Source organism: Prunus avium, chromosome 1, assembly GCF_965620075.1.
Source record: "Prunus avium chromosome 1, drPruAviu1.hap1.1, whole genome shotgun sequence".
Taxonomy (NCBI): Eukaryota; Viridiplantae; Streptophyta; class Magnoliopsida; order Rosales; family Rosaceae; genus Prunus; species Prunus avium.
The window spans coordinates 8,370,859-8,397,216 of record NC_142284.1 but is presented as its reverse complement, the minus strand read 5'-3'; the positions used below and the strand labels follow the sequence as shown (position 1 = coordinate 8,397,216).

Below are 26,358 nucleotides of genomic sequence, written 5' to 3'. Positions count from 1 at the left end.
AGGCGGGTCTAGGCGAACGAAGGGCGGTTGAAGCGCGCAGGAGGCGCTGCTTGTTAGAAAGAAAGACGGAGAGAGAGAGAGAGAGAGAGAGAGAGAGAGAGAGAGAGATGAAATCAAAATAGAGAGAGGAAGGAGAAGGCGACGCTGGGAAGAAGAAGATATCTGACCACCAACGGGAGTTGGTCCAAGTGGAAGGGGCTTGGATCCTTTAAACAAGAGGTCCTGGGTTCGATCCCAGGCGCTTGTGAATAGAGCAGACTTTGTTGGGAGAGGTCCCCGCTTTGCGCCCGACAGTACCTCGAAGGTTAGTCCCCGCAATCGCGCGGGGGATACCTTGGTTTTCACCAAAAAAAAAAAAAAAAAAAAGAAGAAGATATCTGACCTAATTTTTAATATAACTAACGGGTTGGGTTTTGTAATGGCCTTAAACATTGTATTAAAATGGGCCTATTTTTACTTTTTTTTGCAGTTTTTTTAAAATATCAAGGTTACTGAAAATACAAAAATAAAAATAAGATAATATCAAGGTTGGAAAATATTAAAGTTTTCTTTTATATATCTTATTATTTTGCATGATTTTGGTTATAACACAAAATAATTATTATAAATAAAAAAAAAGGGTGCCTAGGCCCCGATTACTCCTCTAGGCTCCAGGCCCATGCCTACCGCCCACCTACTGCCTACAGATTTTTTGAACATATATTAAAAAAAGACAAGCATATATACGAAAATGGTGTACCATAAAATACAAATGGGAGATATAAAAATATTTTATTTTTATGAAATATTTTCATGTTTTATGTGTATTGGATGGTACACCACACAGTAGGGGCATAGCTATAACAAGGCATGTCATGGCCTGGGTCCCCATTTAATTTTCAATCTATTGTAATATATTATAAAATATATGATATAGATATACAATTATTGCAATTAGATTTGTGTTGACCCTCTCAGTTGAAGATGAAAAGCCTATGTGGAAGTGACTTTGAAATTTTGGCCCCTCCATGCTAAGAATCCTAGCTCCACCACTGCCAGACAATTGGTGTACCTAAACATAAAAATATTTCTCCTCTCCCTCCCCCTTTCTAACTATGATAAAAAATTAAAAAAAAAAAATAATAATAACTACGAAGAAATCTATGGCCCCACTATGACATGAAGATTCTAATCGTTGGAATTAAATATAGAACTCTGACCTTTTTTTTTATTCGATCGATATTCTATTCTAATTGGAGGGGGCACCCACAATGGGATTCAAATTGATGCCATGGAGTTTGTTGAATTATGACCTTTTTTTTTTTTTTTTTTTTTTTTTATTCCATCGATATTCTATTCAAAGGGGAGGGGGAGAGGGAATTATATTCTAAGGGGAGGGCGCACCCACAATGGGTTTCAAACTGATGTCATAGAGATTGCAAACATAGACCTCAACCACTGAGGTAAACACCCACTGGCAAATATAGAATTATGACTTTAAACTTCACCTAATGAGGTGTCAATACAATCTCCAAAGGACTTTGTTTTTTTCTGAAAAAAATCCAAAGGAGACATTTTTTTTTTTGAGTTACAACGATATGCTAATTCTAAGGGGGAGGAGGATGTGGTGATGCTCGAACCCCGCTCGAACCCAGGACCTCCTGGGTGGTAAGGGTAGTTCCCAACCAACTGGGCTAACACCTTACCGGCCTAAAGCCCTTGGTTCTACTGTTAAAAAGATCTTGGTCTCTGGTGTGCTGTGTATGGTATTTGGAAAGAGATTTCATCCCCATACATTTCATCCTTAAAGAACTCATAGTTTTTTACAACTTCACTCCTTTCTTCTTCTTTTTTTTCTTTTTTTTTTTTCTATAGAAGAAAAACAAAGCCTGCATTATTATTACATACAGCAGGTCATTCATGAAACAAACGTTCACTAAATACTCTGCATAAAGAAATCTCTACTAGCAATTGAACCCATGACTATGAGTCTGCTACAAGTATTAGTATGCAAGCATTAGCATTATCCATAAGGAAGTGCAAACACAGTATCATCCATACTGGAGTTCCAGTTTGTATAAAGGAGAAGAATCATTGTTCGATGTTATTGTAATAGAATGGAAATATTGAAAATAAAATTGCTCTATGTGAAATAATGAAATAGTTTTACCTTGTATTTTGGACCCAAACGTTTCTTGATGAAATTTTGCCATTCTTCCGTACTCTTTATATTATCAGGCTTCAGTTGCCTTGTAGCGTGTTTAATACCAACAAGCTCTCCTCGTTTATGCACTTCTTTTAGTAATTTACATCTATGATCTCGCCAAAGCTTTGCCATCTTTTGTAATGCATACTTCTTATGACACTCATCAACAATAAATTTATTCTAAAACAGAAAAATTGAAATGATTAGAAACATATACATAGCTTATTTAGACAACAAAAACAGAAAGAAAACATAGCTAATTGAAATTACATGAGCGTGCTCCCACAACTAATACTTGAAGTCCTCAGAAATATCTTTCCAATTCTCTAATGTTATAGGCACCAACTCCCTTGCTGTGGCACCAAGGAGAGAAGCAAACTTAGCTGCATTTTCCCCATGTGGCTGGCCTCGAGGATTGAATTCAACTAGGAGCTTCTTTCCTTCGCTAAGATATTGCAATCGTGCTTGACACCTAGGTTTCCTGTTTTCTTCACCAAACTTGCGTTTCCCTTTTGTCTCAGATTCACCAACCTTGACTAGAGTCTAGCCATAGAGAACATGTGTACATATTGGACATGCTACTCTACCCTTTGTGGGATGCCCAGATAAATTTTCATAGGCAGGATAATCACTTATGGTCCACATCAAAATAGCTTTCAAATTGAACATGGATTTACTAAATGAATCGTACACCTCAACCCCATTGTTCCAAAGCTATTTTAAATCATCAATTAGTCGCTCTAAATATACATCCGTATCATTTCCTGGCTGCTTGGGGCCCGAGATTAATAATGACAATATCATATTATTTTTCGACATGCATAACGAAGGGGGAAGATTGTAAGTAACTAGCATCGCCGGCCAACAACTATATCTAGAACTAAGATCACCAAAGAGATTAAACCCATAAGTTGAAAGGACCAATCTAAAATTGCGTGGATCCAATGCAAAACTAGGATACTTACGATCTATTTGTTCCCATGCAAGTGAATCAACCAGATGTCTCATGTTGCCATCCTGACTTTTATGATTGGAATGCCATAGTAACTGTTCATGGATTTTGAAAAATTAAGGTGACATTTCTCTAAATTTTTTTTAAGGTGACAAATTGAAACTGAGGTATAAGTTCATGTGACATTTCGACAATTATCCCTTTATTTTTTGGCACTGTGAGTTTTTGCACTTAATGTCAACTGTCATTGAGTCGCATGGCAGAGCTTCGAAACGAAAGGCTAGAAGGTTCTATGTCACACTCAGACATTGGATCTTTTTGGTAAACTTATTCTTTTACCCATATGTTACTGTTCGGTTTTCGTCTGAATATATTGACGACATCGTTGGTTAGTTTAGGATATAGATATACATATAGTACGAGAGCAGTGAAATGTTGGCCCAATTAAGAAACAAATTCTCTCCATTTTTTTTTTCTTTGCTATTGATCGATCGAATCATTTGTCCAAAAGTGAATCATATTTAAATGAAATAAAATGACAATTATATTTGCATTCAGACCAAAAAAAACAGGAACCTAATAATACAAAGGATAATATTGAACATCAAATAGGCCTAATAATAAACCAATTCTATGTCGCATCTTTCAGAAATCAGAAAATCCACGAGATGGAACCTCTTTCGCAATCACAACATCGTACTCCGGATCGAAGAAGTTTTCAACTCCATGAATAATGAGTCGTCCATTGTTGAAGAGAACCCAGTCAGTGACTTTGACTTGGTTAAGAGAAGGGTATGATGCACCGGTGCCGGGTAAGGAAGTAACAGCGAGAGGATGACCCGGGAGAAGAGTTTCGACCTTGGAACCATGATGAAAAGATGCCTCCATGGTATGTGGGTCGATCTTGAATGGCACAATATGGTACTTGAGGAGTGTCAATGGAGGAGGCTGAGGATACTTGGAGTTAAAGAAAGCTTGGTCTTGAGGGCAAAATAGGGTAAGAGTGGTGCTGTGGTTGATGAATTGGGTTCGGATCAAAGGCTCAAGAACAGTTTCTAGGGTTAGTGCCATGGCATGATAGCGTTTGTGAGAGAGTACAGCTGATACCCAACCAAGATTTATGGCTGATGATTTGGGTTGGTGTATTTGTTGATACGGGTGGGCACCTTGAATGGTAATAAAGAGAGTTGAAGATGCAAGTAGAAGGAGAAAACATGATATCGCAAACTTGGAAGCCATGGGAGAAGAAAACAAGGAAGGCAAAGCTGCTAGGTTGCTATATATAATTGCTTGCGTCTGTAGGATCTGAGTGTGTGAAACGAAACGTGAAGGGTGAGGCTATATATATATACTGATTGCTATCCTAATCCCAATCCCAATCCCATAGAGATTTCTATTCCTTTTTCTTTTCAGACAAATATTAATTTACATATGTGTTTATCTCAATATCAATATGAACCTTCTACGAAACCAACGTACGTTGTGTAGTAGTTTTTTCTTTTTAATTTTTTTTTTCCAATATGGGGAGATGCCACAAATTTTAAAACCCTCCAAATTGATTAAAATTAAAAAATTATATATATATTAATGATTCAACATAATGTGTTTAAACTTGGACATTTTTTTATATTGTTTTTATCGAATCTTTCATATTGACAGGGGCAATAGTATACTAAACTCACACGCACTATAGGGATACTAAGACTTGAATTGAACCCAGGACCTTATCCAATGGAGCAATTGCTCCAAACCACTAAAGTTGTCTGGGAGATTAGGTTGTAAATTTAGGTTTCTTTTGGAAAATAAATAATAATTAATAGAACAAGGACAAGTACCAAAATTAGGTTGTAGAATTGTATGTCGTTTAGGACTTCTAATAATATTTTGATAAACGAATGTATTTCGTTTTCCGAAAGAAAATGAAATCCTTTTACGATTTTGATTAAACCAGGATAGAATTTGGAAGACCGCCTTATTAGTATGTACATATATATATGCTTCACCCTCGTCAGGTTTTGTTTTACCAACAAATCCCTCACAACACTTAACTATTGTGTTGCACGCAAACAGCTACCAATGGCTTCCAACATTGCATTCTGTTATCTTCTTCTACTTCTCTCTTCAACTCTCTTCATAACCATTCGAGCTGCCCGACCCTACGAACAACCAAACCAACCCAAACCATCAGGAGGAATCAGCGTTGATTTGGTATCAAGCGTGCTCTCTGACAAAGGGTATCATGCCATGTCACTAACCCTAGAAGCCGTTCTTGAGGCTTTGATGCCAACCCATTTCATAAACCACAACACCACTCTTACCCTCTTTTGCCCTCAAGACCAAGCTTTCTTGAACTCCAAGTATCCTCGGCCTCCATTGACACTTCTCAAGTACCATGTTGTGCCATTCAAGATCGACAAAGATACCATGGAGGCAACTTTTCATCATGGTTCCATGGTTGACACTCTTCTGCCTGGTCATCCTCTCGTTGTTACTTCCTCACCCGGCACCGGAGGATATGCTTCTCTTAACCTAGTAAAAGTCACTGAATGGGAACTTTACAATGATGGACGACTGATTATTCATGGGGTTGAGGACTTCTTCGACCCGGCTTTCCAAATACTGAGATATCCAATATACGACGTGATTAACATTCAAGAAAATCCTCGAGAAGGATTTTCTACGCTGAAAGATGCACTAGAGATTATTAGCTTGTTTATCTTGCTAGCACTGGTGGCTGCTTTCACTTATGTACTAATTCGTTCATTTATTTTTCCTCAGAAACCAAGGGATGGAGAATATGCACTTCTGTATTAAGGGTCTTGTTGTTTGAGTTTTATTTGTCCCTTGGTTTCTTCTTATAATTCCTTATGCGTTGACGGTTCTAAGTCTTATATTATTTTCGAAGTTGTAACATAATCAATAAGTTAATCTTTTGGAATAGTCTACTATTGCACCGGAAGTTATGCGTTCAAATTTTCCCCCAATATCGCCTCCGTCATTCTTCACCCAATATCGCTTGTATCATTTGTAATTTTTTCAGTCGTTTTGCATTAGGTCAAAAATTCACTGTTCTCTTGGGTTACAACAAAATTTGAAGCTTTTATCCTCCTCAATCCATTGTTGTTTCGAATCTTATTTTGTGATAACCTACGAACATATGAAATGCTTCAGATCATGGGTATAAATTATAACATGGACTCTGAAAGCTTGGAACATTTTTCTACGTATATCTTCTTTTTCGAATGCATAGCTCTACCATATCTCCTGTCCAAATGCCAATAATTTATTTTTTGGCCTTCAGCCTCGACCTGCAAACCAGAGGATGAATTATTTATAGGGCATGTATTCTCTTTCTATGATGTATTCGTGTGTATCGTACAAATTTTAAATTTATATCAATCGATCTTCGAGAACTCTTTCATTTATGTCCAGTAATCGTAAGTTTCATTAGTAAGAAGTATTGAAAAACGAAAAGATCAGGAGTTACAATTAGAACCCATTCTTCACCTATAGATTTGTAGCAGTCTTGCCCAAATGTGAAGCTGCATCTCTATCCATTGGCTAAAACAAATCCGATTTCGAATGCCTAGAGTAAGAAACAAGCAGAGCATGGGCATCCAAGACACATATCTTGGCTATCCAAGTCAGAATTATACAGTTCATGTACTCAGCCAAGGTACTACAACTCAGCAAAAAGAAACTGGTTTAGAGCAATAGCTGGTGACTCATTCTGAAAGTAGATTATCTAGTTCTTGTCTTGACAAACTGGCCTCTTGAAGCTTTCTTCTCCATCTTTTCCCTCTTCTTCCGAGTCTTTTCATCCTCGACACCTCCCTAATTCACACATAAATGATACCAAATTACACACAATTTCAAATATAATATTGTGTCATGCAAATACACAAGCAAGAGAGAGTACCTCTGAGCCTTGGGACATAAATCCTTTAATGAAACCCCATGATTTGTATACTCCAAAACCTGGGATCTGGAAACCAACAAAAGAAAGTGTAAAACCACCTATTTCTGTCCCTCTTACAGAAGTTATTCTGAAAATTTTCTAAGGAAAAAAAAACAGAAAAAAAAGACCTTATCTTATAGCCATATTTGTCTGGTATCTCTAATCCTTAAATGTTATTATACATATGTCGAGTAGTCAAATTATGAGAATCTTCTAGTGACACCTTCTAAACCCATCAGATGAATTTCCTATAACAATACAGTTGCCAACGACAAACTTTTGTGTTACTCATACAACAGCCTACTGCCCCTACCGACAAATGATAAAAATACAGTAAAAAGGCCCAGGTTAGAAGGGTCATTTTAACCCCTCAAGGACCAAGTGACAGTGCCGCATGGGAGATAAGTCCAATTAAACCAGAGCAATTTTTCCTTCTGAGTCAAAGCTAATATAGCGACTACTCTTATTCATGGCCCTTTTACCAAGAAGATTCTAGTTCACCTGGGGGTAGCCTCCCTTCATGGGTGATGAATGCCCACCTATTTGGAAAATATACAAGCAAGGTTCTATTGCAGGCATGTATGAATGCATGACAAGTAAAAACGTTAATCACATCTTACCAGCAGATATGTGTACCAAAATTTTCCAGAGATTATGGACATGACTTGCACAAAGCTTGTGATGTAAATTACATCATGCATATACCTGCAAGACATGACCAACCAAAAGCCAAGATTTTATCATAAACCAAATATGTTTGTGCATAGGCAAGCATGCTTATGTGCACTTGCATGCGTGTGTGTTTGTATTAATACCACAAGAATACATGCTACGTTCTTACAGCATTTAAAAGTGCCAGGGATACTAGAGTCAATAAAGTAGCATAGAACAGAGTCACAGTTGTTGAAATATAGAATTGTATGGTTTAACTTATTCATTTGTCTCTGTGTTTCGAAAGAAGAGAAACACACTGTACTCCAACTGTTGCCACACTGCAAATCCTATAACTTCTAAATAAAGTCTAACAGCTCTTAACAATGGATATAAAGAGATTTTTCATTTTTAGTACTTCAAATGAACATAAATTACATAATTGAGTACCATACTTAATTAAGGACCCCAAGAGAGCACATAACACAAGGGTCAAAAATAGTTACAAGGGTATGCCTATAATTCGATAAGCGTCCAAAATTCAAACCCTTGGTATTATCCTATCTAAAGCATTGTCTGAAAGGAAATGAACAAGAAATGAAGGTCCTGCAAATAATAAGAAATATCACTGAAAATAAAGACATACCCACACACTCCACCAGTGGTCATATCAAAGCCACCATCTAGAAGTTCCCCATCATCGCCATAAGAAGGAGTTGCCATCTGGGCAAGTTGTTTATAGGGGATGTAATAAGCCAGGGATGTCAGAAGCAAAGCAATCCAATTTTTCCAGGTGAAAGTAGAATGGAAAATGAGCATCCTTAGCAACACATAAATAACCTACATCAAGTCATAACATCAACATCACTATGCTCAATGGGTTTTGAAATAGAAATTATAATTACCAAATACACCCAGCGACGGAGTATCAATCATACATTACAGGCCACAATCAGGCGACGAAGATTCGCCATGTGCCGGGCGTTCTCTTCTTTACGCTTCTTTGCACCTTGATTTGCCATTGCTCTCTAATCTACTCTCTGTAAGTAAGACTGTAACCCTATCAAAATTGAGAATCCTAATTAAGAAGAAGAAGAGGAAAGCAGATAAAGTTATGTAATGGACGAATTTGACCCTTAACAGGTTGAGTGAGCAGGTTAATATGTAATCCATTTTGAAAGTAGGGCCCAGGACTCACCCCAGAAACCCAATAAAAATGGAAACAAAGCAAATAAGAGCTCCATGTCATCAGAAGAAACACAATAAAAATCACCAGAGCTGCAAGTACACGGAAATTCCCAATTTCTCAAAAATCCTCAGCACAACTAACCTAATTACCAAAATTAAATAATCATCTTCATCATAAATCAATCAAAACAACTATTAACAGAAAGAACCACAATTGGCAAAGAGAAACTTAAATATTTTTCAAAAATCAACAATTTCAACTCCAAACCCAATTTGGTTCTACTTTGACGTATATATGCAAATATATGTATGTATCTATATAATATGTATTAAATAGAAAGGTGTAATTAAAATGACATGGGTACATATAAAACATGAACAGATCTGTTTTTCCAAATTCAAAACAAAAAACCCAATTTAATATGTAATAAAACTAATGGAATACAACAGGGGAAGCAAAATTAAGCAATTCCATCTTCCTTCTTCCTCTAACCTACTAAAGAACCCAACAATATATTCTTCAGAAAGAAAACTACAATCACAACTAATATCACAAAGAACATACATTAATCAATAAGGTCACCACATGGTCCAAGCAATATTTAATATCAAGCGCACTTGAGGAAGACATACACTTTAGCATGAGGCCCCCTATATTCACCATCTTTTCATTCGTGTATAACTGAGAGTTGAAAAGACTTGCCGAAAATTAGAAAGCAATGTGCTAGGAGTTTGTACATATATTGACTTTCGTAGTGTTTTGATGTAGGTTTGGTAAATGAACCAAGCTAATTCACATTTGTCATCTAGCTTACTTAATTCTTATCCACCGTGATATACCAAACAGTACAATTAGAAAATTAATTTTTTCTGATTATTCATACAATTATACAGGATACTGATGCCTTCACATTTACTACATTGCAATTTACTTCATGCTCAGGTAATATCTAAAACTTCAACCTATATGCTAAACAGACTTAAGAAAATCAAGATTATATAATTTGTCCCTTTTTCAATCATTCAAAGTTACAAATGAACCAAATTTTTTTTAAAGAGAAATATGAACATTTCACTACTCCCAACTATTTTCTCTTGTACTTGAGGAATTTTTCACAGGATATCCCAATTAAATTTAAGAAAAAGCAGACCATGAGAGGACTCAAAAATCACAATAGATGATGGCAAATATCCAGATTCAAGAATTGAAACCCACATTCAAGATTACAGGAACATTGAAAACCAAACATACAAATTCAGATTCAAGATTAAAAAACTCAGAAAAGTTAAATAAATAAATAAATAAAGCACTAATTGAATTGACATAAACAAAAAACTCAAAATTCAACCCAGAGTGATTCAAGCCATAAAAATTGGTAGAAACCCACATAAAAAGAGCAAAAAAATTCCCCAACATATAGTCGAATATCCCAAACAACAAAGAAGTATGTTTTCGAACAAGTCAAGCCATCAAAATACAGAATTTTTTTAAATAAAAAACCAACATATCAATCTGCAAAAAATGGAACCCACGATGGTCCAGTAGAGAGAACTACCTGGGTTCGGCTGAGAGGGATGGGACAATTGATAAGAAGTTAAGCTGATATTGGAGGAAGACTACCAGAGCAAGGGTGGAGACCGTAGAGTAGTTGTGATGGTCGGCTGTTGGAGACTGCGGGTTCTTGTTTTTTTTAATTTTATTTAGTGAGAGGACAGCTGTCAGAAGAATAAGGAGGGAATATGGAGGGCAAAGAGAAAATGGCCACAGGAGAATTGAACCAGTTACCGATTCATTCATTTTCAGCCATAGGATTGAAACATTGAATTCCAGCCGTTGACAAAGTGACTGCACCGGTGTATCCACTGTACCACATAATCGTCTAATCTTTAACCCCTCCTCTCCTCATTCTGACGCTGCACAGTTAGTAGCTCCTCTCTGCTCTCAGGTTCTATCCCTATCTCTCTCTTTCACTCTCTCTCTCAGGCTGATGCTATCAAGCTCTTAAGAATGGCTTCCTCAATTACCTCATCTTTGCAAACCAGGTCAGTTTCAAACCCTACTGGGAATTTCATGTTTGCTTGTACTTTTCTCTTCAATAATTCAAGCATTGTTTCAGTTCTTCTCTTTTTGGGCCTTATGGCATTGAACCCTTTTCTTGTTATGGCATATGGGTTACAATGCGTGGTAATAATTTGCAAAGTTAGAATCTTTTTTTACCATTTGAAGCCTTTTTCAAGCAGCTTGTAATGGCATAATGATGGGTTTTGTGTAAGGGGGCATAGCAGGATTTGGTTTTAGGGTTGGCTAAACCATTTCCAGTTAATTTTGTTTATTAAGTATAATTCTTTTTTTAGCAAAAAAACACACATTTACGGGCTAGAGGGACATAGCCAGCTAAAACCTTATCCTCATGAGTCATATGTAAATGCATATTAATAAAGAAACACACAAGTTGAGAAAAAGAAAGGAAAATTGACGAAAAGATAAGAAACAAATATGCAATGCAAATACAGAGTTAGAGAAATGAGTGTTTAGATTGTGTTCTTATATTTTGTAAGTTTTCATTACTTTCAGTAGCTAGTATTGGAATTTGTTTGCCTGACTTTCAGCATTTTCTGATTTAATGGTAAATTCACCAATTAGATTGGAATATTTCTGATTTAGTGAAGAGCTCTTTTCCTATCATGTTTCAGCAATTTGCGGTCTGCCTTTTTGGGCGAGAGAAATGGATTCTCTGTTTGTAGTGTTTCTGTAACTCAGGTTGGGTTTTTGAAAAAGACTATAGAATGTAAGGAATCCCGAATTGGAAAGCAACCTATTGAAGTGCCATCCAATGTGTCAATCAAATTGGAAGGTCAGGCTTTGGAAGTAAAGGGACCATTGGGGCAACTTTCGATGACTTACCCACGAGAAGTGCTGGTTCAAAAGGAGGATTCTGGGATTTTAAGGGTCAGAAAGGCATTAGAGACTAGAAGGGCCAATCAAATGCATGGGCTTTTCAGGTAAGTTTCTTCCATCTTTCAGCCATACACTTTGAACAAAAATCAGTCTTCTTTATTCTTCATGGTTTGTTCTTTCAATTATGTTTTCTGGTGATGTCTTAGAGCTCCAAGTATCATGATAATGGGTCTTATAGAAGAATAAGTATAACGAGATTGGGAATTGAAAAGGGTTTGCGGTTAATGGTTATTATGATATTCTGTATTGTGATTGGATGTCTGTTTTCACATGCCATAGGTAGAATGAGTACTTGACCAAGGGGCGAGTGGTTATATTGCTTTCTTTCTTTTCTGTGAAAAAACAAAGAAAAAAATAGCAGAGAAATTTTTCATTGAATTTGCATCTAAAGCAGGCATTAGTATGATCAAGAAACCTCTCTCTGTCTCTCTCTCTCTCATGTGCCATGTTGTTATGATGCTTTTATTCCCAAAATATTCTTTATTTTTTATTTACTGTACAACATGAATGCTGGTGGTTTGGCCATGTAAGAGGAACATGTACAAGTCTCACTTGAGATTTACAGAATCCGGCTGACCCTTAGGATAGTTACAGACACCATGGTGGTTGAGATTTACGAAAAGCTATTGAGCCCTCTTTCAACTGGCCCTTATGTTCCTATTTGAATACTTTTTCTTAGGACACTGACGGACAATATGGTGGTGGGAGTGTCAAAAGGATTTGAGAAGAGGCTGCAACTAGTTGGCGTCGGTTATCGAGCAACCCTAGAAGGGAGGATCTTGGTATTAAGTCTTGGGTTTTCCCATCCAGTTAGGATGGATATTCCTGATGGCATACAGGTGAAGGTGGAAGAGAATACCAGAGTCATTGTCAGTGGATATGACAAGAGCGCTATCGGCCAGTTTGCTGCTTCAATCAGGAAATGGAGACCCCCAGAACCATACAAAGGCAAGGGTGTGAAATATGCGGATGAAATTATAAGAAGAAAGGAGGGAAAAGCAGGAAAGAAGAAGTAATACCCTTACATTGTTTCATTTTTGTATTCTCACATTTGTGCTTGTCAAATATGCGTCAGAATTCTCGAATGTACTGACATACTGTAAGCAATTTATCGTTAGTTTGTGTTTAATTTTTCCAGTATTCTGTTTACTTGGATCCATTCCAGTTCTCTAGTAGCAAATAAAAGCTAGGCAGACTGGAACAAGAAGGATACTCGCGCACCCAAATTCAAATGAATCACAAAAGAAACTGCCATGGTGAATTTGAATGAAGACAACATGAGGAAATGAAGTAAATAATGACAAACCAACTCGCTTAGAAAAACACAACCGACACCATTAAATTGAAGTTTAATTATTCGTTATCTGAGAAACCCATTTTTTAAAGCCAATTACAAAGTTTGATACTGTTACCCGAAATCTGCCGGTCATTTAGAGATTGGCTATTGAGATTTATGTGATTGCAAGCTGAATCAAACCTCAACAGAATAATTAAATTGAGCGCCAACAGAATGAGAGTGTAACTATTAAATTGAGCGCCAAAAACTGAATCAAACAACCGTGAATTGAGTGGGGAACTGAACAAAAATATAAGTTCTTTTCCATGCCTCAAGCAAAATGAGGACTTCAATATTTCCCTAGTACAAATAGTAAAAACCAAAGCAAGCCAGAACAAATATGAAGTAAAATAAACAGTCAATATAAGTGAAATGAAAGTAAAGCGGATAATGAAGATTTCTCGATTCAAACTAACATAATTTAGATCGGACAGCAAACAATCACAGTACAACAGTGTGGGAGTTTTGGGTGTTGAAACATAGTCCTTACTAATCAAAACTGAGCTGTAACATCATGAGGGCATCATAAACTTATATTTTCTACAACTGGAAGCAATTGACTCATACAACGGAATAGACGAACGGTAAAAACAGAATGAAACTATGAGGACGAAAGTGAAAATTTGTGTTAAACTATTGGTCTATATTGAATGCTCTATTGATCAACAACTGGTCACCGAACACACAGGGATGTTCAGTAGCTAATAACAAAACACAACAATTTTCTGTGTTTTTGCTTATACAGGGGTTTAAAACCTTACTTCCAAATATTAAGTTAATCAGCTGGTAAGTGTGCAGTCCTTGTGCACCAAACACATCATGATTGCAGTGTAAAACATATACCAAACAAATGAAATGGTTTTGGCTATAGCAATAGGTCACCTGGTGAGTAAAATAATGTCCTCAACTGTCAATATGCATAAAGGTAAAAGCAAAGAAAGTAAAATTCACAAAAACTAATGCTATGATGTGGTAATACAGCACAAACTTCATTGGACAGGAAAACAATGCTCAAATCTAAACAATGGACAAAATTTCTTTTAATCCATATAATCCCATTTAACTGGCCACTCAAATTATAAAAACACAAGCGGCCACAAGATGTATGAATCACATGGGAGAAAGATAGTATACTGATGACTGGACCAGCCGGTCATTCCAGATATTGCTCATCGAGATTACAAACCTAACTCCATCATATACACGAGTGACGCAACTCATTCACTCATATGAAGGAGAAAGGCATTCATCAACCATATCCAGAAGGCCTGGGTTTTCCAATGCCGCTGCCACCCGTTCTTTATCGTTCAGTTGCTTATTAACTGCACACACAGTAGAAATTAAAAGCATGAATGTTATACTAAAATTTATGAATTTTTTTACTAAGAATACCAATGCTTCAAAACATCCACAACGTTAGTGTACGAGACACAGAGAGAGAGAGAGAGAGAGAGAGAGAGAGACCAGCAGCTTCAGTTGCATGAGATCCGGGGGCCACCCTAATATCCACCTAACCACAGGAAAAAAAAAAAAGGTTAGAAAATAAGCATTATGTTTCCAGAAAACAGAATCTCTGGATTTTCTTTTGAAAGGCTGAGACTTTAACCAGTACAGCGAGCAATGCAACCAACAAATAATAAAGAATTTAAAAATCAATTACACGCACCAGAGAGAAGAAACAAAAAAAAATATTGGGAGAGGGGGGCCAATGACCCTTCTAACGGAAAACAGCAAGCAAAGGCTAACATGAAGTCAACAAAGGGTCATGAATCACAGGTAGCAAACAATACTGACTGACAACTTGAGATGATAGAGCTATTCCAATATTTGGAACAAAAGGTTTGTAAAAGAATCCTCTCTGAATGGCATCGTAAGAGTCTGAGAAAATGATGGACTAGTTCACAATACACGAAAGTTGAAGGAGGCTTAGTTAACTACTTGTTTTTTGTCACAATTCACTTTCGATATCAAGTGGTTGTTGTAAAAAATATCTTGAGTGTGCATTTGGATGCCTACATGTCCGATAACATATATTCTTAGAGGTGCACATACCCAGAGTAAGCTTCGGTGTCCATTTTCAATAATCTCATGATACATCACAAAAAGCACACCTACTTGTATGTCGAGAGTGGACAAATCAGAAGATACAGCCATTACAGCTACCAATTACCACTTCTAACACTAATGCTTTTTTAACAGAGCTAGCTCCAAAAGGCCCTTAAAGGCTCACTTTCCCTAGAAAACACCTATACGAATAATGTTTTTAAAAGATCTTCAGAATGTCTTTAACATTTTATCAAAACAGTAAATAAGATAACTGGACACAAAAACAGCCTCAAAGAGCAAGATGCAATGGAATTGTTAATGACTTTCAACAAAATTTGAGAACCTATGCAGTTCTGCCAACTTCTAGGCATTAATTAGAGATGCTATACTGGCCTTGAGGTCAATCCACCATATCCAGAGTCTATATCTACGATATTTTTGCTACAATTTTTATTTATTTGCGCTATAGTACCTAAAAGGTCAGTTAACCAGTCAAGCATCAAAAAAGAAAATAAACAAAATAACAACACAAGAAAGGTTTGTCAAAATATTATACTATTGTAGAGCAGCACATCAGGAGCAACGTTTTCGCTTCTTCCTCACTAATTAATTCACACAAGTTAAGAAATGGTGCATAACTCTTTTACACTTATGTTCAAACAGTTGATTTCTTACCAAGTCATACAATAATCTTGTGGCAAAACTTTCTGCCAATGCATTTTAGTGTTTCCCTTTAAGATTAAGACTACTCCAAATGTCATTTTCTTTGATAGTTCAGTTCAGTTTGTTGAAAGCAAAGCTGTAGTGCAGAAAAAGTATAAAGAGAAACACATGCTTGAGATGAAAATATTGGAAATCCACAGTAGAAAAGAAATGCAAAATATTCATACAAAATATCAAGCAAAGGAAAGTGCTGGAAAAGAAAAGACCAATCTCAACTCAGGCACTAAGTGTCCAAAAATGATCTGGAATATTACTCCCCCCATACTAATCACATAGCGCATAATAATACGGCTCTCCAAACAAACCTCTCTAGTTTTACCCCAAGTCTCATAAATTCAACTGACAGCTACCTTTTTCTCTCAACTCAACAGCTTAAAGAACAGTAACACAGTGCGGTCAGAATTCAAATGAAAATATTTGACGTAGTCCTAATATGCACTCCCAGTTTCACCTATATTAAATGGTACATTAAGAATATTGTAAAACAAAGTCAATCACAAGAAGATAAAGGTCATACCTTGTAACGAGAAGGCAGGCTCCTCAAGAGTTTAACACGTAAGCAAAGACCAATAACTGTTGCCATACTACAATGTTCCACAGTAGGAGTAAATGTGACTCTGAAGAAAACAATTAGCATTTATTCCATAAGGTTTAAAACGAAACATTAATTAGGAAAAAAACTGTTCAAAATGAGCATACAATTTTTTTTTCTACCTGACAGAGCCACGACTATCATCTACTTCAATTGCATCTTCTGTAATTACTTTGAGCTCTTCCAAAGAGTAAGGGTGTTCCGGGTCTTTTATATCTCTAATATGATTTAAGAATCGTTAAGAAAGACTAAATTCATCCAGGCATACAAGTCAAAATACAAAACTACTTTCAAGCCTAAGTCATAGGTTAAGCCGATGAAGAGCTTAATATTCATTCATAAAAGGCATCAGAACATAACTAGATTCTGCATGTACATATACAGTTACATGCATGCGTGCAACTATACAGAAAGGATATCAAAAATTTCTTGTTGGTCAATGGGTTCAACAGCGTATTCATCTGCAGCAGCACTTGGGACACTACGAACCCGACGCTCTTTCTTTTCGTAGATGACTGGATTTGCATTTATTAACCCAGATACCATTTTCCCTGGAGAAAACAAATAAATAAAGTAACAAACGTAGAAACAAAAATGAACCAATCAGTGAAAAACATGGATATGAGACAGCTGAAATTTCAAAGAATAAATTATATAGATCTATCATACGAGCTGCTTGATGACACTTAGTCTATCATAAGATCAGGATCTTACTCAGAATAAATTGTCATGATGACATTTTGTATCTCATCATACGATGCTATTTTCTTACTGTCCTAGAACAGAACCAAGAGCCATACGACCCAGCAAAACAGAGACAATGGGGAAGACATTTAAGTACAATCAATAAGATCCCCAAACAAAACTACTATCACAAAATCTATATTCATGAGATTTTTTATAGTCACTCAACTAACTGAACTTAATGATCAATTGAAATAGCTTCAAAATCCAACCCTGTACACCAGCATGACATGCCTCCAATATCAAACATGGAAGCACAGAGCGAGAAAATCACCGTATGGAATGAAACTAGAAAACCAGATGAACCAACAATATTGAACACCTAGAATAAACTCAACAAGGGTTCAACCAGAAAATTAAAAAGAAAAGTTGAGAACTACTAATAGAGAAAACCATCACCGATTAATACTTGTACAGTCAAAAATAAAATGAAACTACAAAGCAATTGAAAATACCAGTAATAAAATGCATTAACATGAGGAAAAGAATGCATAACTTTCTTTCTTCTGCGGGATTTACATACCAGTACTAAAAACCCCAAAATAAGAAGATTGCAAAATAAAATTCGAGAACTATCTACTGTTTCAAAAGGTGAACGTAGATACAAAAGAGATAGATTACCTGAAAAGGTAGATTCTTCGAAACACTTCAGAGAGCAGGAGAGGAGAGTGACTAGAGGACCCTTGCCAGAAACAAAAAACTGAGATTTTGTAAGAGGAGAGAGATTGGAAGACAGAGAGAAAAGGCGAGGCGTGAACGTCGGGGAAGAAATAGAGAAGAGGGAATCGAGGAGAGAGGCCGGGAGGAAGAAACTGAGGGAGAGAGGTCGGAGCGAAATAAAGAGAGAGAAAGGCCGTTGGTGGCTGCGGGTTGAGAGAAGTGGCGCCCACCTTGATCCCTTTACAAATTTACTTAATTAAGAGCATGTACGATGGTAAATACCCGTGGTTATTCCTGCGACTTCGGAAAAAAAAATTAATTAATTTTAGTAAACTCAAATTGAAGGGGACCGGTTCTATTAATTTATTATATCTTTTTTAAAATATCTCATCCTTTCGTTAGTCCAACTCTCATAAACCCAAGTAATTAGTCTAATTTCAAAGCCAATATTCTTTATATATTAGAGCATTGTTCGGTTCATTTTTTACACATGATTTTTCATGTTATTCACCCACTATTTTGAGTTAGTTCTTGACATTTTATAGCTTTTTACTTCTTTTTTGTGTTTTCTTAGATTTTACCTTGGTTGTGATGAAAATGAGCTAAAAGTGCATTATTAGTTATAAATTCTGTTTTTGTTCATTTTCGTAGGTCAACTTCTTGGCCTGGGATCAACATGCTCTGGTGCTCGGATGAGGTCATGATCTTCATGAGACTTGTTCCAATGGATGTTAACTACAACATATCCAAATTTGAGCTCCATTGGACAAGTATTGCCTATCCAACCAATCCAGCATGTTACCACAGCTCTGGAAATCCGGATTTGGCCAGCTTTTACCTCCTTTGTGTCATCTTAATTTCTTGTTACCATAACTCTTGGTAACAAGGAATTACCTTTGTAAATGAGATATTTTCTGAAGCTTTTGGCATCTTTGTGAGGACAAAGCTTCATCATGGCAAGGGGACAAGGGCAAAGGCTTTAAGGAAAGTATGAGTTTTATATTATATTTGTGAGCTGGAAATTGATGGGCAATGGAAAGGAAAGTGCAATCAGATTTTGGGAGAGGTTTTGAACGTGGGTAGCCAATTCATTCTATGATTCTACACATTGAGAGCAGATTTTGGAGAGTTTGGAGCTAGGAGAAGCCAAGGTGCAGCCAAGCAAAGTGGAGAAGAAGGCTTCCACCATTGATGACCTTGAAGCTTTCATCATTTTCTCAAAATCTGTAAACTCTTTCTAATTTTATTTTGAATTTGTATTTGGAATAAGTATGAGCAACTAAACTCCATAGCTAGGGCTTAGGTTGAAGCCCTAAACATGATTACCTTATTGTTTTGATACTTGAGTGTATGAATTTCTAGATATTGTTGATGAATTCCAATTCACCAAATTAATCTATCCTTGATGTGTGTTTTTCCTTGGTTGGCCATCTTTGAAAGCATGCTTCTTGAGATTGTTGGGATTATGTGTATCTTCATGTTATCCTAAGCAATAAATGGATGAAGTAAGAATCATCCATGTGAATTGGTTTCTTGAATACCTAATGTAAACACCATGCTATTAGGATTCTTGTGATGTTCATATTCTCTTTGAACTTAATGGGTTCTCCTTGTAATTGAATCGAAGTACGAACCATACCTAGGTTCGGTTATGGGGAGGGCACAAGTATTGTAGCACGAACCATGCACTTTACGTATATTAGAGAGAATCAATGCGTCTTGAGCCACGACCCATGGTCTTGATTGCGAACATCTTCATCAACACATTTAGAGTTCATCACTTGAGTATTCATGAACTTTGGTAGAATTGTTTAGGGTGGATTCCGAAACCCTAGTGTTTGTTACATTTTAATTTCACAATTTGATAATTCATCTCTGCTATTCTCATTTAAATTCAAAGTCCATTTACTTTCATGCAATAGAAATAGGTCACTTGAACCAAACCAAAACCCCTCCCCCCCAATGTGTGTGTGAGTTGTGTGTTTGATACGTTGTGTGTCTTGTTTACTGAATTCTGTTTATTTTAGTAACTGTTTTGGACTTTTGGTCCGCGTTGTGTTCTTCCATTTTCTGTGCTGATTCCAACCGTATAAAGAACGTGAAATTTGGATAAACGGTTGGAAAGTTATAGGCAAAACACTGGACAGAGGTCGAAACTGGAAAAATAGAAAAACGAATCTGTCCAAATGGTGATAAAAGGGTGATAGAAAGTGCTGTTTGTGTTTTTCTCTAGTTTTCTTGTATTGTTTCATTTCTTTTACACTTCTTTACTCATTTTTAGTTTCCATTTTGCATTTGTGGTGTGTCAATTAAGTGTTCTTTACGTACTCAAATTAGAACTTATAGGAAGCCGACAAGTTCTTCGTGGGATCGACCCCGTACTTACATAATCTATACTTCGATAGATCCGTGCACTTGCGGGTATTTTTAATTGGTTGTTTGCACATTAATTTGTGTCCTCTTAGGAATGCAACAAGCATCCACAATGGGGGTGTATATGGGGGTGTATGTTAAATATACACCCCGAATCACCGGAATCGTCTCCAATGGGGAGATGTAAATGGATGTAAATATACATGACCACCATGGGGATGTAAATAAAATGTATATTTACATCTATTTTTACATCCCTTGCAGGCGGGACCCACCCGAGAAAAGAGAAGAAAAATGAAGAAAGGTCAATATAAAAGGCTGGGACCCACGGCTACACCCCCGAATTTACACCCCCCACTGGAGCAAAAAACATATTTACACCCCCAGAGGTGTAAGGGGGATGTAAAAGTGGCTTTACACCCCCGAATTTACACCCTCCCACTGTGGATGCTCTTAGAGCATATCTAAGGGAGTAGTTATTCCGCACGTTATTATCGTGCGCATGCTATTGTAAACAAGGAGAAAAACAGGGAAGGGTAATAAAAAATACATGACGTCTGCACGATAATAATGTCCGGACGTCCGCATAGGAGAATTTATGTCTAAGGGAGTATACAAAGGCAAAATTGTACTATAACAACTTGGGTGGCATGTTTGCCTTAGGGGTGGGCATAGTTCATTCGATCCAATTTTCCCCTCTAATTGGAATCGAAATTGAAACTTACACACAGGCCAATTTAGTTATGTTTTCATAGAAAGTGTTTAGAAGAACCGAACCAAATCGTACCTATGCGATTCTGAATCAATTCGGCCGGTTTCTGATTTGGAAAGATAAAAGTATGAACATGTGAAGAGTTTAGAAGCAAGAAGATGAGAAAAAGGTTGAGGAAATAAAAGAATTGAGAAATAAATGAAGAGATAACGAGGAAGAGAAATAGAAATAAATAGGTGCAAAAGTGAGAAAGATTGAAGCGCAACAAAAACAATTAGGGCTCGTTTGGTACGGGGGATTGTCATGGACTGGATTAAATTCTTGGATTGGCTTGGATTAGCTTGGCATGACCTAAACTAATAACACTTGTACTACGTTTGGTATATGTTTGATTGGACTATGACTAAATTATTTTAAAATATTTTTCTTGAAAAGTAAGTTTTTAAAAATATTTTTTTAAACTTTTCTTATCTCTGTCGAGATCTCCCTCAACCCCCTTCCTCTTCTTGGACCTCCAACAACCCCACCCTCCGCAACAAATCTCAAAGCGAGTCGGCGATGACGAGTCAAAATCTTTGGTTTGATTGGCGCCATGAGATCTCTGCGTTGCTCAGAGGAGAGAATCGTGTGGAGGTCATCTGCTGGGTTTCTTCAATTTAATTATTTTTGTTTGACTGGGTTTCGATAATTGAAAAGGAGAAATTGAGTTTGATGAGTAGAAGAAATACAATAACTTTTTTTTGGGGGGTTTGGTTAATTGAAAGAGAAGGAAAGTTGTCTGGCTAAGGATTGATTCAATTAATGGGCTTGGGTTAGTGGCTGTTGGAGAGAGGGAAGGGATGAAGTGGGCGGGGTCAGTGGCTGTTGAATGGAGAAGATGAGAGAAAGGCAAGCCGCTCCAGACCCAGCTTTCTCATACTGCTCGAAAGCTACGAGGGAAGGAGGGGTATCTGGGTTTGTTTGGGATGAGGGAGGAACAATTTTTCTTTATTTTATGAGGTTGCTGCGGTGGTGGATTGAGGTTGTTGTGATGGTGGGGGGTTCGGATCGATTGCAGGAGCTTGGGTACTCGGTGGTTGTGGATGGCGCTTGGATGGTCGGTGTTTGCAAGCGCTTGGGTCGGGACTATGTTGTCCCCCCATTCCACACGGGACTCACTAAGAACACCTAAGAAGGTGTTTTTGGTGGGGCCAGTATTAACAGTCCCACTTAAAGCTAGAATTAAGTGTAAACAAACATGGGATAAAAATTTGTCTAGTCCAATCCAAGCCAAGAAGGTGTAACAAACGAGCCCTTATGGTTCACCGAAAAGAAAAAGAAGTTGGGCTAAAGATGTTTTTTTTTCACACAAGCACATTTGCTTTAGCCAATTTGGCTAAATATATTATTTAGTTCGATATAAATTGGAACTAAGGCGCATTTGGGTATTAATTGGGCTTACAAAATCTTGATATTACTTGGAGTTACTAATATGATTTGAATATTAATTAGGCTTATTAATAATTTTGGATGCCAATGGGGTCTAGAGCCTTGACTTGTAGACTAGTGGTATTGAGTTTGAACTCCCATAATTCCATTGTAATGTGTGTGAGAAACCCTCCTCCCATTGTAGTTTAGACTATCGCATGTATTCAAAAAAAAAAAAAAGGATATAAATAAGGGGTTCTTAGATCTAGGTCCAAAACTATTAACTATCATTGGGTTTAGTCCACGTGTTTTTGGTTTTAGATGTAGGTCATTTGACTTTATTTACTTTTTTTGTTGTGTCGATTTTACCCTATGAGGTAAATAAGAAAAACATATTAAAAATCTAAATTTAATGCATTATTTCCTTGTAATTGAATTTTGAATTATTTCCTTTATAATATTTACCTAATATATACCATTTAATCAATGAAAGTAAGACCCGCATATTATACCTATGCAATGGACAATAGGACAATATACCTATACCATAGGATAATATATCTTCACCATAGGCTGAACAAACCATAAAACAACTTACCTATAAGTAAGGTGGAAAAATAGACAAGCAAAAGAAGAAGAATAATAATAAAAGAAGAAGAAGAAGAAAAAGTCGATACCATGACTGCATGGTAAATGGATATTAGAGCATGCTTTAGCGGGTCATTTGTGCCTTGGGATGAACCCCAAGTCTGAATCTCCATAATTTTCTCATCTATTTTAACAGAGTGTTTGGCTTCCTTTGAGCACTAAACTCACTCCATTTTCTATTTAAATCCCGCACTTCTCTTTGTTCACCCCAATATTTAAATCATTAAGCTGTTAAGTTTTATTATTGTGTAAAAAGACAAAAAAGGTCATCAAACTTAATACTTAACCCTAGTACATCCATACACACACCCCACCACTCTTCATATTAAGTTTTAGAAAAATACAAAATCCTCTACATCTTTTTAAAAGACGTAGAACGTTGAGGAGCCTACCTCTTTAGAAGCTGCGTGGGAGCTGATGGAAAGGCTTGTTGATTGCTTGGTTGTAATGATCTTATTCTCTTCCCACTGTTTCATATGTACTACAAATATTGTTTAATAATTTAAGTATTGGAGTGAACAAAGAAAAGTGTGGAGTTTAAATAGAAAAACTTTTTTATTTTTTCTGCTGGGTGTGTATTTAAGGGTAGTTTGGGAAGATGGTTGGTTTTCTTAGAAATTGTGAAAATTTGAATTAGAAGTTGAGGTGAACTTAGAACATGGGGTGAACAAAGAGAAGTGTGGGGTTTAAATAGAAAAACTCTTATTTCTTCCTTATATCAATGTACAACATTTAAAAAAGAAAAAAAAAGTCTTCCAAATCAGGTACTTTACTTACCATAAATTTAGTAATTTATTATAAAACCACCATAAATTTTGCTGCAATTAATAACTTCATTATTCCTTACTTTTTATTTGCTCAAGGGTAAACTGGGTAAGGACAGAAATATACTATTGGCTAATTATTTCATTAAGGTAAGTAATCTAAGGTAATAGGCAATATTGGAACAAAAAATGATTTTAAATATATAAAAATAAAAAGATTACATTAGACAATATTAAACAAGGAATGTAATCCTATGAAAAGGACTTGGATCAAAGTCACCAAATTTGAGGATCAAACCCAACTCCTCGATGAAAATTTGGATCTATATAAACTTTCCTATATAAATAAATAAACTTAACATAACCGATCTCATTCAATTTAGACCATTTTCTAACGCAAAAACTAGGACAAAAACTTATCCATAGAAGTCTGATTCGGTTTTTGAGCGTAGGTTGATTTTTTTGGTCAACACTATGTTTTTCGGTTTTTTTCCTACTTGGTTCATTGGTTCAAATAAGAATGGCAATGAGTCGAATCAGGGGTGGGTATGTCATTCTCATCCCCATTCCTATTAAGCTTTTTTCCCCATCCTTGTTAAGCCTTTTTCCCATCCCCACCTTCATACCTGCAATATTCATATCGGGAATTCCCCATCCCCACCTTCGTTGGGGAATGGGTTCCCCGACCTACCCCATTATGGAAGAAAAAACCAATATATAACTACTTTGTTGAAAAAAAGAAAGAAAGTACTAAGGCAAGATAATTAATACATATAATATATACTTATAAGACAATGTAAGAATGCTTATATATGTATTGGAAGTTAACTAATATAAAAATATAAAACTTAGTCGGTACAATCACTTTAATAGCATATTTATATATACTACCTCATCAAAAAATTAATTAATATATATATATATTAAATGGGGAGGGTTTGGGTTGGGGATTAAAATACCATCCCCACCCCTCACCGAACACCATACCCAAAAAATTCCCCATACCCCTTTTTGGTCCTTTATACCCGACCCATTAGGGTCGAATCCCCGCGAAAACCCTTACCTGTGAGGAAAATTGCCATCCCTAGATTCAAATGTTCACCCCTAATTTGCCTCATGAAATAAGTTAATCACTCTAACGGGGCAATGCAATTATACAAAATATTATTATATTATTTACTTTTATCTTTTACATTTACTATTATCTTTTATAAAAGTATGTGAGAGAGATTTCCCATTTACAAGCTCATTTTGCAGTTCGAATTGAGGCTTATCAATTTGATCTCTAGCGTACGCATCTTCTCTCTCTCTCCTTAGCTGGTTCTTTCCTTTTCTTTAGAAAGCCAATTCACATAGTCGTGTAGATGTAGAAAACCAAGGCCTCCAAAATGGTCCACAAAAATCCTAGTTCATTAATTAAGAAAGCCAATTCACATAGTCGTGTAGATGTAGAAAACGAGGCCTACAAAATAGTCAACAAAAATCCTAGTTCATTAATCACCAGAAAAATAGTCCCTCACAGAAGCACATAATGAGTAATAACATATAGTCATTCAATTGAGAAATTATAAAATACTATGATAATATGGTCACGTGATACATTTTTTACACGTATTATAATATGAGTGGACGACAAAATTTATTTTCCTTTTTTTTCAAAGAATATTAACACGTGTACAAAATATACCAAATGACCGTACTACAGTAGTATTTTATAATCACTTCTTTTTTTTTTTGGTCTGAACCACTAGGTGGTCCTGGATGGGCCCCAACTATGGACGACAAATAATATGGTCACGTGATACATTTTTTACACGTATTATAATATGAGTGGACGACAAAATTTATTTTCCTTTTTTTTCAAAGAATATTAACACGTGTACAAAATATACCAAATGACCGTACTACAGTAGTATTTTATAATCACTTTTTTTTTTTTTTGGTCTGAACCACTAGGTGGTCCTGGATGGGCCCCAACTATGGGTGGCACCTTTAAGCCTTAACCACAACCCAGACTAATCCCCGTTCACACCGGGTCGGCCCGTAAGGGATAAAGTGCTAGCCAAAGTGGTGATTCCGTACAAGAGCAGGGATCGAACCCTGACCTCTCTTAAGGAATGAGAGTGCCGAACCACTCACACCAACCACCTTGGTTTATAATCACTCCTTTCAATCTAACATAAATCATAGGTTTTTTTTTGGTCGTACATAAATCATAGGTTTGACAACGATCTATTCTATGATTCCTATCTGATTGAAGCCCCCATACGGATCAGGGGGCCCCATTTTTTTTTATAGCTAAAAATTGTGGCGACCCGGCTACCACCCGTCTTCAGGAGAGCATGAGTTTTCTCAGCGGGCTCCACATCCCCATCCTGGTTATAATTTTTTCTGCCAACAAAATCGAATATCACATATTCTCCTTTTTGTAGCAGAATAAAAATTTCCACAACACATCTG

General features: G+C 36.5%; 3 protein-coding genes across 5 annotated transcripts; 1 reads left to right on the top strand and 2 right to left on the bottom strand.

The window, feature by feature from the left end:
• Positions 1-6,597: 6,597 nt before the first annotated feature.
• On the bottom strand, positions 6,598-10,630 carry LOC110760835 (uncharacterized). Of its 3 annotated transcripts, none has more exons than XM_021963167.2 (6): positions 10,491-10,630; positions 8,685-8,786; positions 8,393-8,586; positions 7,716-7,800; positions 7,057-7,122; positions 6,598-6,971 (listed from the first exon to the last, which is right to left on the bottom strand). In XM_021963167.2, exons 2-6 carry the CDS (start codon positions 8,766-8,768, stop codon positions 6,879-6,881), a joined length of 522 nt encoding a protein of 173 aa, XP_021818859.1. In that variant the 5' UTR covers positions 8,769-8,786; positions 10,491-10,630; the 3' UTR covers positions 6,598-6,878. The 3 variants fall into 3 exon arrangements, with proteins under 3 accessions (XP_021818859.1, XP_021818858.1, XP_021818860.1); XM_021963166.2 differs by having other exon boundaries at positions 8,685-8,806; positions 10,491-10,627; XM_021963168.2 differs by having other exon boundaries at positions 8,685-8,798; positions 10,491-10,618.
• A 175-nt stretch (positions 10,631-10,805) lies between these two features.
• Positions 10,806-13,033, top strand: EMB2394 (Ribosomal protein L6 family). The gene is made up of 3 exons (XM_021963165.2): positions 10,806-10,977; positions 11,629-11,937; positions 12,573-13,033. The coding sequence occupies exons 1-3, from the start codon at positions 10,943-10,945 to the stop codon at positions 12,907-12,909; spliced, it is 681 nt and encodes a 226-aa protein (XP_021818857.1). The 5' UTR covers positions 10,806-10,942; the 3' UTR covers positions 12,910-13,033.
• A 1,036-nt stretch (positions 13,034-14,069) lies between these two features.
• LOC110760836 (protein AE7) lies at positions 14,070-18,230 on the bottom strand. The gene is made up of 6 exons (XM_021963169.2): positions 17,956-18,230; positions 17,010-17,141; positions 16,713-16,818; positions 16,516-16,615; positions 14,694-14,739; positions 14,070-14,551 (listed from the first exon to the last, which is right to left on the bottom strand). The coding sequence occupies exons 2-6, from the start codon at positions 17,134-17,136 to the stop codon at positions 14,451-14,453; spliced, it is 480 nt and encodes a 159-aa protein (XP_021818861.1). The 5' UTR covers positions 17,137-17,141; positions 17,956-18,230; the 3' UTR covers positions 14,070-14,450.
• Positions 18,231-26,358: the final 8,128 nt, after the last annotated feature.

Coding starts and splice junctions, on each gene's coding strand:
- LOC110760835 (XM_021963167.2), bottom strand. CDS start 8,768: ATGGCAAATCAAGGTGCAAAGAAGCGTAAAGAAGAGAACGCCCGGCAC. Junction 8,587..8,684: donor GCCTGATTGTGGCCTGTAAT/GTATGATTGATA, acceptor GACTTGATGTAG/GTTATTTATGTGTTGCTAAG. Junction 7,801..8,392: donor ACCACTGGTGGAGTGTGTGG/GTATGTCTTTAT, acceptor CATGTCTTGCAG/GTATATGCATGATGTAATTT.
- EMB2394 (XM_021963165.2), top strand. CDS start 10,943: ATGGCTTCCTCAATTACCTCATCTTTGCAAACCAG. Junction 10,978..11,628: donor ACCTCATCTTTGCAAACCAG/GTCAGTTTCAAA, acceptor ATCATGTTTCAG/CAATTTGCGGTCTGCCTTTT. Junction 11,938..12,572: donor CAAATGCATGGGCTTTTCAG/GTAAGTTTCTTC, acceptor ACTTTTTCTTAG/GACACTGACGGACAATATGG.
- LOC110760836 (XM_021963169.2), bottom strand. CDS start 17,136: ATGGTATCTGGGTTAATAAATGCAAATCCAGTCATCTACGAAAAGAAA. Junction 16,819..17,009: donor TGACCAACAAGAAATTTTTG/ATATCCTTTCTG, acceptor AACGATTCTTAA/ATCATATTAGAGATATAAAA. Junction 14,740..16,515: donor GCCTGCCTTCTCGTTACAAG/GTATGACCTTTA, acceptor TCCTGTGGTTAG/GTGGATATTAGGGTGGCCCC.